This window comes from Helianthus annuus, chromosome 11, assembly GCF_002127325.2.
Source record: "Helianthus annuus cultivar XRQ/B chromosome 11, HanXRQr2.0-SUNRISE, whole genome shotgun sequence".
Lineage (NCBI taxonomy): Eukaryota > Viridiplantae > Streptophyta > Magnoliopsida > Asterales > Asteraceae > Helianthus > Helianthus annuus.
This window is the reverse complement of record NC_035443.2, coordinates 85,070,938-85,083,300: the sequence shown is the minus strand read 5'-3', so window position 1 is coordinate 85,083,300 and position 12,363 is coordinate 85,070,938. Positions and strand designations below refer to the sequence as shown.

The 12,363-nt window shown below is 30.9% G+C and overlaps 1 protein-coding gene and 2 long non-coding RNA genes across 3 annotated transcripts; all 3 read left to right on the top strand.

Annotated features, from left to right (window-relative positions):
* Positions 1-828: 828 nt before the first annotated feature.
* LOC118483833 lies at positions 829-1,360 on the top strand. Its single transcript, XR_004871801.1, has 3 exons — positions 829-1,026; positions 1,112-1,211; positions 1,314-1,360. It is a non-coding gene; the product is annotated as an uncharacterized LOC118483833 (long non-coding RNA).
* A 1,269-nt stretch (positions 1,361-2,629) lies between these two features.
* LOC118483832 lies at positions 2,630-2,982 on the top strand. Its single transcript, XR_004871800.1, has 3 exons — positions 2,630-2,668; positions 2,782-2,853; positions 2,940-2,982. It is a non-coding gene; the product is annotated as an uncharacterized LOC118483832 (long non-coding RNA).
* A 24-nt stretch (positions 2,983-3,006) lies between these two features.
* Positions 3,007-10,232, top strand: LOC110887688. Its single transcript, XM_035979916.1, has 13 exons — positions 3,007-3,132; positions 3,260-3,356; positions 4,084-4,122; positions 4,174-4,257; positions 4,414-4,575; positions 4,663-4,779; positions 4,886-5,053; positions 5,151-5,297; positions 5,405-5,515; positions 5,602-6,040; positions 6,132-7,096; positions 7,268-8,485; positions 8,569-10,232. Exons 1-13 carry the CDS (start codon positions 3,007-3,009, stop codon positions 10,230-10,232), a joined length of 5,337 nt encoding a protein of 1,778 aa, XP_035835809.1.
* The last annotated feature ends 2,131 nt before the right edge of the window (positions 10,233-12,363 follow it).

The following is a 12,363-nucleotide window of genomic DNA, read 5'->3' as shown; positions in this document are numbered from 1 at the left end:
AGTGTTTCATATTAACTTATTTACAACTCCCTTATTTACAGTAAAATGTTAATTTTTACAGCTGCGTTGGTTGTTTTATGTGTTTTGTTTTAAATTATTTTTAGCCACTGTGTGCAATTAAATTTAAGTAGTTATAATATCATGTTACCCTAGATATTATATGATTACGTTTTCAGATTTGTGATTGTCAAGTCTTTCAACAATATTCCTCCTTTAGTCCCTCCCACCCATGTGTTTTTTTCCAATTTATACATTATAATTTATTTGTATCCTTCCAAATTCCCGTATCCATAAATTATTTTAAAAGAAGTTATTTACATCCACATAGTGTAGAACTAAATGGTAGTTATAAGTTAATGTATATTAAACAACGTATTCAATTTGTATTATCATATTATCCCTAATAAGTTTTGAGTAGTTTGTAATGGAACAACCACAAGTTTTGACCACATTGTCATTGAAGTACCTTATATGCTTATATTATAAACCTCCTATAATATTTGTATAGTTACATTTACCTTATCCTTAAATTTTTTAAAAATATTTGGTGACATCCACATATTGTAGAAGTAAAAAGGTACCTATAACTTAGTTATATGCAATCAGTTATAACATGTATAAATTTGCAAATGCTTAATATATTTGTACATTGTTTGTATTTATTTTTAATTTAATATTACAACCTTCAATTGTAAATTTAGTATATTAAGTTTTTGATTTTTTTTTAAGATTTATGTTTTACATACCAACTTTTTTACAAGTACGTTACATGTTAACTTTTTATAGTTAATTTAATTCATTTATGTTTATTTTTCAAATTTCAAACAGATTGCTATTTCATTGTCAAACCCACTATTGGTTTAAATGAGTCCAAGTACAAGTATGTGGACAACAAAAACAAGCTGGGAATCTACTGTGATACCGATGTGTATCCATGTAAGGATTTCAATGGTCCCATGTATGGGTTCTCATTCACATCCTTTAAGGATATCATTGACAAAACTGTTCCAGAAAACAAATCTATAGGTGACTAAAAACCTCATACATGTTTTTTAGTTATCTTTTATATACTGTATAATGTTTTCACATTTAACCGACTTTCATTTTCTAGATGTTATTGGTTTTGTTGCTGATGTTAAAGACCTTAAGAAGTTTAAGACAGCAAGGGGTAAAGACACCAAGAAACTCAATGTCATCATTCAAGATCTAGAGTATGTGTTTTAATTCTTATTCAATCTATTGATTATAAATTCCTAATTTATATTTTTTTACCCATTTACTTTAAGCCTGATTTTTGGATATTTTATGTCAAGGATGGAATCAATATACCTGTCTTTGTGGGATTCTTATGCTGATCGGATTTAGAGCAATGGGAAAACAGAGAACAACATGGTGTTATTGTTGTCATTCTGCAGTTTGGTACACTGAAGTACTTTGGTCGTTTTGGTTATGTTAACAGCTGTTTCAATGTTTCCAAGCTTTTCATAAATTCTGATGTTGATGAAATGACTACTTTTCGTAACAGGTGAATCCTTTCAATGAATGCAAACCGAGAATTAATTTATTAAATTATTTCCTTAATATATTAGACTTACATAAATATTAATCTAATATAATTATTTGTAACAGTCTTATTGCAAGCTCTGCTGCTTCGTCATGTTCGAGTCAATCTTCTCGGCTTTCTGGAATTTTTTTATCCTTGTATGATGAGTATGTTGTTAGATCTGAATTCAACAACATAGCTGAAGTAAATCTCAATCAGGTATTACAATTGACTATGTTTTTTTATTAACATTATTTCTGTCATTATCACTCAACTACATATTTTATAGGCCAAGTCCTGTTGTTGTTGTTGGTACTGTTCAAATGATATCCGAAGATTTGCCTTGGTATTACTTTGCTTGTAAAACTTGTAACAAGAAGGTTTTCCCAAAAGTTACTAATGATACACCTACGGTTGTTGTCTTGGTTGATGAAGAAGAGGTTTATGAGTGCAAAACGAAACTTGCAAGGACACTGTGATTCAATATACTAAAAGGTGTAAATATTTTTAAATTGTTTGAAATTTATTTTTTCTCTTAGGTGTGTATATTTCATTGCTTACATTTTGACACTTTTTGATTTAGGCTTAAAATTCCATTGACTGTTCAAGATTCCATTGGAACTGTGTCATTGACATTGTTTGACAGAGATGCTTTGCCGAATTCTAAATACAACTGCAGCTAACTTAATTGAGAAACACGTTGCTGTAAGTTTCCATTTAATAAATTTTCGAATTTTTATTTTTGTCCCCGGTAATATGTCAATAATATTTTTTGTATATATACTACAGGGTGGTGATAAGGGTCTGTATCCTGACGAGTTTTGAAGCTCTTTTAGGGAAAAAATTTGCATTCAAGATTGATATCAGTGAGTTCAACATTGAACACAACTTTTGGTTTTTTGGTGTTTCTAAATTGACTGACGATGAGGATATCATATTTGAGCTTGAGAAGAAAGCAAACAACATTGAGGTAATATTAAGTTTAAGTACTTAATTTCCGGTTCATTTAGTATATAAACATATTTTACATACTCAAATTCTGGAGAACATTGTAGGTGGAAACTACTGCTTCTTTGAACAACAGGTTTCACTGATATGGAATCAGAAGATACTGTTAACCTGAATGTATGCATTGTGTACTCTATAAAGTTACTCATTATTATACTTTATATTCAATTATATGTTTGTGAATTATTTTAGTTGTTTGATATTAAAATTGAACAATTCCAAAAATGCAGGATGATAACTGCACTGATGTTATTATGGGAGTCACTGTTGGTACCAAATCAAATGAAGACTTCAAATCGAAGGTATGTAAAGTTATATTAAATACTTATAAACTTAAGTTAAATCTTCAAATTTTATTTTTGACACCAATTTTGTTTATCATTTTTAGGTTCCTTCTGAGTCCATGGATGATAATGTCATCAACCCCTTTGACCAAAAATTTGGAGGACACTGCCATGGCAAGTAAGCCTATTGGTGAGCCTGCGATTTTTAAGAGGAAAACCAAAAAACCTGCTTTCAAGAAAAACTTGGTTGAGAGTTATGATGTTGATGAAAATGGAGAAATGTCAACCACCAAACCAGTTAAACCTGGAAAACCAACTCTCCTAATTCCAAAAATTGAAAAATGAAGGCTTTACAGTCTTTATGTTCTAAGTGTTGGTTTCCTATGTTATTTTAATGTGTTTTAAGTTATGTTTATCGTTTAAGAACTACTTCAAAAGCTTTGGATCATTCAAGCTTTTATGTTTAAGAAGTTTAATATCGTTTGTTGTACTGAATGCTTCTAGACAATATTTAAAAGCAAGTATTATGTTTGGTTTTTAATGTATTAATGTTTTGTTACATTTTTCATTTTATTTTTGACACTATTATATTTGATGTGGTTGTAATGTAAATATACCTAGATAACGTTGATAACTTTTTCAACTCTGCTCCTTTATGAACTACTATTTGAAGAATATATATTATCATCTTCAGTTGATAGTAGTTACAGAAAAGCGTCAAATGTTTTGTAAATATCGACACTCACATATAATACATGATAAACGATAATTTTAATTCAAAACATAAGTTTGTTTTTTATATACTGCGATTGTACTACATAATTTATCAAAATACATAATTTTCAAAAGTTTATACCCTTTAAACATTCAAATTCTTTACTGTCCAAATACTCCACCTCTTATTATGTAATTTTACAACTCCACATTTTAAATTTATAATTTTTTAAATACTTCTCTAAATATGGCTTATATTTCAGTCTATTTAAATTATTTATTTCCTTAGTTATACCATATATTATTATCCTCAGATCAAAACGATGGAAATTTTGAAGCAAAGGTTATGCGACAAAAAGGAAATTACATCTGGCAGCTAAAAAAACGAAACGTTGTGATTTGGCTTCCACAGGGAAAGGTCATGTTTTCATTAGTTTCTCCTATTTGTGATAAATATATGACATTGAATATTAATTTATTCCCACTTATAAAACAATAATTTGAAAGTAATGATAGTTTTTTATATTTATTCAGGCTTTCTAACGCGAAGTCCGCTATCTAACATTACAAATGGTATGTATTTACTTTATTTAAATTTCACCAATTTGATTATTGTTTAAATAGGTGTATTCCTTGTAGATTGTAAGGAAAGAATACTTATGCGAAAAGAAGAGATCGATAAAAGGAATTCCCACATAAAGTCTAAAGGTAATTTTTCAGTTTACCATTAATTATTTAAGAATAAGCTATTTTCTAAACTTAATTTTCATTACTCACATATTATTTAATTTATAATTTCGATTTTTTGGAAATATTAGCAGTACACTATTATTACACTACTAAATATTTGTTTTCATAAAGCAGGTTTGCAAAATGTCCAAGTTAGTTCTAACCAATCACCAACTAACAGAAATGTCTATTATGGGAAGGAAGTCGTCAATACTTATCAATCAATTCCAAACACACATACCACTGACACTGCTTCAAATATCTATTATACACCATTGCTATCAGATGTTACAAATGGTACATATTTATTTATAATCAATTATGTAAAAGTACATATTTTCCTTATGTTTTTTTCTTTGTTATCCACGTTTTTTTGTTTCACAGCTTCACTCCCCGATAATGATTATACTCGCTCGAAGTTTAATCGGCGCATCCGTAAAGAATATCTAGATAGGAGAAAAAAAGGCTTGAATTTTACCTCACCAAACATTCCAATTTCAAGTACACAACCCTGTCTCACATATTGTCAAAGTATGGTGGTATTCTCATTATCTAATTACAAGATAGTAATTCAAATTATTATTAATACTTGTCATATTTTTTGCAGGTACTTCTTCTTCAGATATCCAATTCAGTTTTAACAATTCACCAATTAATAGAACTGTCCCTTATGTGAAGGAAGTTGTTATTCCTTATCAATCAAATCCAAATCAACATACCATTGTTCATTCTTCCAAAATCTATTTTACACCTATGCTATCAGATATTACTAATGGTATATAAATTTTTAAATTTCATATTTTAAATTTAAAAAAAATGTACATTAATCCATTAACTTTTTCTCTTTGTATACAACATTATATTTTTTACAGCTTCAATCACCACTGATGATTATAGTAGCCCAAAGTTTTGTCGGAGCATCAGGAAACAATATCGTGATAGGCAAAAACAAGCAATTAAATCTCCATCAGTAAACTTTCCAAGGTCAACTACACAAGCATCTATCAAATTACTACAAAGTATGTTATTTACTTATTTATATTTTCAAAATGTAAATTCAAATTATTATTAGTAGTTAACATATTTATATATATTGAAAATTGTTAAATCCGAATTCCTTTTTTAGGTACTTATACGTCAAAGAAGAATATTCAATTATCTTCGTTGAACAATTCTCGAGAAAAACTCCATTTTTCCGGAGAATTTATAACGAATATATTTTGTGGCATATCAAAAGGTAATATTCCACTTCGAATTATTTTTCAATTTAACAATACCATGTTATAATTGTATAATAATAAAATTAAACTTTTCCATTAACAGATTACTTGGATCATGGTGATCAGAGTCATATATGTGAAACATGTCATGCAAAATTATGGAAAGATGAAGTCTTAAGAAGTTATCAAAGAAAGACTAAATCAAGTTTTTCTCTATGTTGTGGTTACAGCAAAGTCAAACTTCCCGATTTCAAGCCCCCGCCCTCTGATTATAAAAGTCTTTATACTTCTTCTGACTCTAAAAGCATTCATTTTTTGAAAAACATTCGTCGTTACAACTCAATGTTTTCTTTTACTTCCATGGGTGGAAAAGTAGACAACTCCATTAACAATGGTAATTCTCCTTATGTATTCAGACTTAGTGGTGAGAATTATCATAGTATTGGAAGTCTTATACCAACGAATGGATCCAAGCCTAAGTTTTCTCAGTTATATATATATGATACTGAGAATGAGGTTGCAAACAGACAATTTGTTTTAGGGTATGTTTTTTATTTAATATTACTATAATTCATATTTCAAAATTTTTTTTTATCAATCCTTATTTAATTTAGATATTTTTTTTGTAATTAGGGAAAGCCGAAAACACTCCAGCTCAAGTAGTGAAATTTTGGATTTTGAAATTATTTCAGAATTGAAGGCAATGTTAGATTCTCACAATCAGTTGGTTAAGTCTTACAGAATGGCGAGAGATTGTTTTCAAAGAAATCCTTGTGAGAATCTTAAGATTCGCCTTATTGCAAAAAGGAATAAAGATGGTAGGACATATAACTTGCCAACTGCTTCTGAAGTTGCTGCTTTAATAGTTGGAGATATTGACACTTTGTTTGAACCGAGAGATATTATTGTGAAGAGTAAACAAGGTTATCTCGAGCGAATTAGTGAACTACATCCTTCTTATTTAGCTCTTCAATATCCCCTACTTTTTGTTTACGGTGATGATGGTTATAGAATTGATATCCTTCATCGTGATGTTTCTACTTCAAGCAGCAGTGATGTTTCTACTTCAACCACCAGTAAAAGACATACGTGCACAATGAGAGAATACTTTTGCTACAGAATCCAAGATAGATCGAATACGTTTTCTTTGGTTCTTAATTCCAGAAGGCTTTTTCAACAATTTTTGGTCGATGCGTATACTATGATTGAAAGCGAAAGGCTCTTATACATACGTACTCAACAAAAGAAATTAAGATGCGAGACTTTTGAGAATTTATGTTCTGTTAAAGAACAAGGCAAAAGTGATGTCTCTAAAATCGGTCAGCGTGTTATATTACCTTCGTCTTTTACTGGTAGTGCACGGTACATGTTTCAAAATTATTTAGATGCCATGTCCCTTTGTAAATGGTATGGTTATCCTGATTTTTTCATAACAATCACATGTAACCCAAAATGGCCTGAAGTGAAGAGGTTTCATAAGGACACGAGTCTTAACCCGGAAGATAGGCCTGATATTTTATGTAGGTTATTTAAAATCAAGTTGGATTCCATCATTAAAGACTTAAGGGATAATGCAATTCTTGGAAAGCTTCAAGCAGGTATTTTAATTATTTTTGTTTTTGTCTTCAAAGTTTTCTACATTATTTTCAAAATTTATAATAAATAAACTTTAAACTATGTTATATATGCTTATTTAGTTAGTAAACAGTAGGAAACATTAAAAAGTAAATATAATACACAATTTTAAATTTGTTTTTTTTTATTTTTAGTTGTATATACGGTGGAGTTTCAAAAGCGCGGCTTGCCTCATGCTCATTTGTGCTTATTTATGCATGCCGACCACAAACTTCCAACCGTTGATTATATCGATCCATTCATTTCTGCCGAAATACCTGACAAAGACAAAGAACCAGAGTTATATTTTCTTGTAAGTGAGTTCATGATTCATGGTCCTTGTGGTGTTGAAAAAATGAATTGTCCCTACATGATTGACGGAAAGTGTTCCAAAAATTTTCCCAAAAAATTTCGTGAATCTACATGCATAGATGGTGATGGTTTTCCCGTTTACAGAAGACGTAACAATGGTGTTTTTATTGAGAAGTCAGATGTCAAGTTAGATAACCGCAGTGTTGTGCCATACAATAAAATTCTTTTACAAAGATATCAAGCACACATCAATGTTGAGTGGTGCAATCAGGCCGGATCAATAAAATATTTGTTTAAATATATAAATAAAGGTCATGATAGGGCATCAATTTGTTTTGTACCAAGTAAAGAAGCAAATGATCAAGAAAAGACGGTTGATGAAATCAAAGACTACTATAGTTGTCGATACATATCTGCTTGTGAAGCGTCTTGGCGGATTTTTTCTTATGATATACATTATAGGAATCCTTCTGTCATTAGGCTTCCTTTTCATCTTCCAGGACAACAACATGTTATCTATGAGGAATTTGAAGAAATAGAAGATGTGTTAGATAAACCGTCAGTGAATGCTTCCATGTTTTTACAGTGGTTTGTTTGTAATGAAAAATACCCTGCGGCACGTCAACTTACTTATGTCGAATTCCCAACAAAATTTGTATGGAAGATCAACAAACGTAAGTGGAAACCAAGGAAAAGAGGTTTTTCAATTGGCAGAATTCATTCGGTTTCTCCTTCAGTCGGTGAAGCTTATTATTTGAGGATTTTGTTGAACAAGGTGAAAGGTCCAAGAAATTTTGAGGATATCAGAACCGTAAATGATGTTGAGTATCCTACTTTTAGAGATGCATGTTATGCATATGGCCTTTTGGATGATGACAATGAATATGTTGAAGCCATTATAGAAGCAAGTTTCACCGGATCAGGTTATTATTTAAGAAGTTTGTTTTGTACAATGTTAATGTCCGAGAGTATGTCTAGACCGGAATTTGTGTGGGAAAAAACTTTCACTTACTTATCAGATGACATTCTCTACAAGCAACGTCGTATTTTAAAACATCCAGGTATTTTCCATTATAATAGAATTTATCTAAATGTTTAACTTAATGTAATATATAATTTTGACGTTACTTTCATTATTTGACAGGTTTGGTACTTAACGAAGATCAAATTAAGAACCTAACATTGTTTGAGATCCAAAAGTTTTTACTTCGAAATAATTCCACTCTTAAAAGGTATTCCAGTATGCCTTTTCCTAATAATGATTGTATATCTTCCGCAAACAATCTTTTACTTAGTGAAGAGTTGGCTTATGACACGGAGATATTAGCTGAAGAGTTTCGTAAACTTTTCTCTTCATTAACTCAAGAACAACGGGTTATATATGAAGAAATCATCACAGCGGTGGATAACAACAAAGGAGGCGTTTTTTTTGTTTATGGTTACGGTGGAACAGGAAAAACATATCTTTGGAAGACTTTATGTGCATCTATAAGATCAGAAGGGAAAATTGTTTTAAGTGTTGCTTCCAGTGGAATTGCATCTCTTTTGCTATCAGGAGGGAGGACTGCTCACTCTCGGTTCCACATTCCTATCAATTTAGATGAGGATTCTTTTTGTTTCATTAAGCCAGATAGCGATCTTGCACGTTTATTACAAGAAACATCACTTATCATTTGGGACGAAGCACCAATGGTACATAAACATGGATTTGAAGCTTTGGACAGATCGTTAAAAGACCTTTTTAGATCTGTATCTGGAGCATCATCAGAATTGCCATTTGGTGGGAAAGTTATAGTTTTTGGAGGAGACTTCCGACAAATTCTACCTGTGGTGCCAGGAGGAAGCAGACAACAAATTGTAAATGCTTCTTTAAGTTCTTCTTATATTTGGAGAACTTGCAAAGTCCTAAAATTGACCAAAAATTTGAGGTTGAGTACCTCAAATGATCCATCTAAAATACAAGAAACTACCAAGTTTGCAAACTGGCTTTTGGATATAGGTGAAGGTAATGTCGGTGGTTTGAATGACGGCAATGCAATTTTACAAATACCCGAAGATCTTCTCATCAAACATTCGTCTGATCCCATTTCAGAGTTAATCGAGTTTGTATATCCTTCTCTTATATATAATTTCAATGAAGCAAATTACTTCCATCAAAGAGCCATTCTAGCTCCAACAAATGACGTTGTTCAAGAAATCAACGATCGTATGCTGTCACTTTTTCCGGGAGTTGAGAAGGAATATTTAAGCTCCGATAGTATCTGTCCAACAGAAATGCTTAATGAGAATTTAGATGATACATTATGCTCACCGGATATTCTTAATGGAATTAAAGCTTCTGGTTTGCCGAATCATAGGTTAGTTTTCAAGGTAGGTGTTCCGGTCATGCTTCTTAGAAATATTGACCAAAAAAGTGGTTTGTGTAACGGAACAAGATTAAAGGTGGTCTCTTTGGGTAAACGTGTTATACAGGTAGAGATTATCTCTGGAAGTCACATTGGCGATCGTCATTATATTCCTAGAATTACGTTGATACCTACAGACAAAAAACTTCACATTAAGTTACAAAGAAGACAATTTCCACTTGCGGTATCTTTTGCAATGACCATAAACAAAAGTCAAGGACAATCACTCAGTAGAGTTGGTTTGTTTTTGAAAAATCCAGTTTTCACACATGGTCAATTGTATGTTGCATTATCAAGAGTTACCCGACGAGATGGCCTCAAAATTGTTATTCTAGATAGTGATGGAAATCTTTCTGATACAACGTCAAATGTCGTATACAAAGAAGTTTTTAGAAATTTGTAATGTAAATGTAAATATCATGTGTTCAGTAACAGTGAAGTGTACGTGTATGTCGCTTTATGTTTAGTTTAAGTCAGACACGTTAGTATATTGTATGAATATTATTATCGTTATTTTCATTTATTGCCATTTTTTGAAATGTAATACAATGATAAGTTGAGTAGTCTATATAAAAAATCATATGTAATTTAAATTTAAAGTAACAACAAAAATAACATTACATTGATATCTCTATAATAGAGAAATTGTGAAGACGTTAAAGTAAACCTGTATATTTAGAGGCTCATATCCATCCACTATATTTTTTGTTGTGAGTGTGTAAGAAAGAGAAATAAATAATAAAAAATGTGTTTTTCTGTTAGATAAAGATATACATATAGAGATGGACGTGATAGGTTTTTTAAAAGCTAAGATAATTTAGAGAAAAACAAATATTTTGATAAAATTATATAAATGAACATGAAGGCATCAATGTCAATGCTCTTAGATGTTATTTTGATTGTTAAGATATAAAACCTGAAATGGAATCATATGTTATTAATTGTAAATATTAAACCCTTGAGTCACACGTCAAATGTGTATTACCATTAAACCTAAGACATAATATCAAAAATAGTCACAGTTATTATACACAAAAATAACAAGCAACCATGCATTTACCTAAGTACCTGTTAACCGGGATTTACATAAAATCCCAACCCAAAATAAACCAAAAGTTGTCTAATTTAGCCCCAATTTTTTCTAGACCAACTAGGACTCTAAAGCCCAACAAAAGAAATTAGCATATATATTGTTTACAAAAACCACCACAACGACAAGTAGACTTCCGATTCATGCACGCGATTTTTTCTTCTTAACACCACGCTTCTCCACAACCTTTGTCAGTGTCAAGACCTTGCTTGAGTTGTTGAACTCAAAAAACAGTTCTGCTCCCATTTTGATGTTCCAAGCCTTCAAGTAATTCGACCATCCAACAAATGCATAGCGGAACCCTTTGCGGTTTTTTTCCGATCTGGTCATTATAAAGTTGACTTCACCTGTCCGGTTTTGAACACTCACTTCTTTGAGATTAGTAGGAGATAAGTCCAACACAGGTGACATTTTTGGTGGTAGTCGCTGAAAAATACAACATATTACAGTAATGATTAAATATATCCTTTTGATAAAAAGTTCAAGAAAGAAACACAAAAAAATGTACAAAAACTTACAATTCTGTGTTCCGCAATTCTTTTGAAGTTCAAAACCGTTGATTGTGGGTTAAGTATTTGAAGTGTCTTCTTGCGCTTTTTCTGAAGATAATTTAATTAAGTTGAACATATTCTAGATATATATTATAGAGATTATATATTATCACGAAACAAACACGAGTGTTTAAAACCGGCTATCCGAATATTTCGGATAGTAAATATCACTATCCGAAACCGTATCGGAAAATTTGGACTTCCGAAGTTTGGATATCCGATTTCGTAAACACACACAAATAAAGATGGGACAAATAAAATTACTACTTTGTTGTTAGGATGTTTAGAAGTTCCTCCACTAATTTTGACGACCCCTAAACGACACTCTATTATCACTAAAAACAATTTTATCACGAAAGGAAGCGGAGACTATATAATCATGCAAAGCAATACTATCAGCTCTATTGTTATCAAACACCTAATTCCTAAGTTATCATCAAATCAAAAGGAGCAAATGAGTATATTATCATGAAGCGAATTACACCTATATTATCACTCAACCAAATGAACAAATGACTATATTTTCATGAAACAAATAAAACATGTATTATCACCAAAAAGAAATGAACAAAGCACTATTTTATCCATTAAGAAAGAACGCCTATATTATAACCAAACAAATAGTGGCTATTTTTTACCAAACAATTTAAACCCAAACCCAGTTATTGCAAAAATCATATTGAACGAAAAGCACTAGATAATTAAGATATATGAACTATGTAAAGAAAAAAAAATTTCCAAAAAAGTAACAATTTGTTGTTGTACCAGGTTTGTGGATTTCAAGACTGGAGAACCCGTCATTGGCGCTTCATCAACCTTTTTAATTCTGCTTCGAAGATTTCTTTTTGTCTGTACCAAAAGTAAGACAAATAATTATTAAGTTTTTTAAAATT

Excerpts from the sequence above, each read along its gene's own strand:
- LOC110887688 (XM_035979916.1), top strand. The coding sequence starts at position 3,007 with ATGGCAAGTAAGCCTATTGGTGAGCCTGCGATTTTTAAGAGGAAAACC. Across the intron at positions 4,123-4,173 it reads GCTATCTAACATTACAAATG|GTGTATTCCTTGTAGATTGT; the intron begins GTATGTATTTAC and ends TTGTTTAAATAG. Across the intron at positions 4,258-4,413 it reads TTCCCACATAAAGTCTAAAG|GTTTGCAAAATGTCCAAGTT; the intron begins GTAATTTTTCAG and ends TTCATAAAGCAG.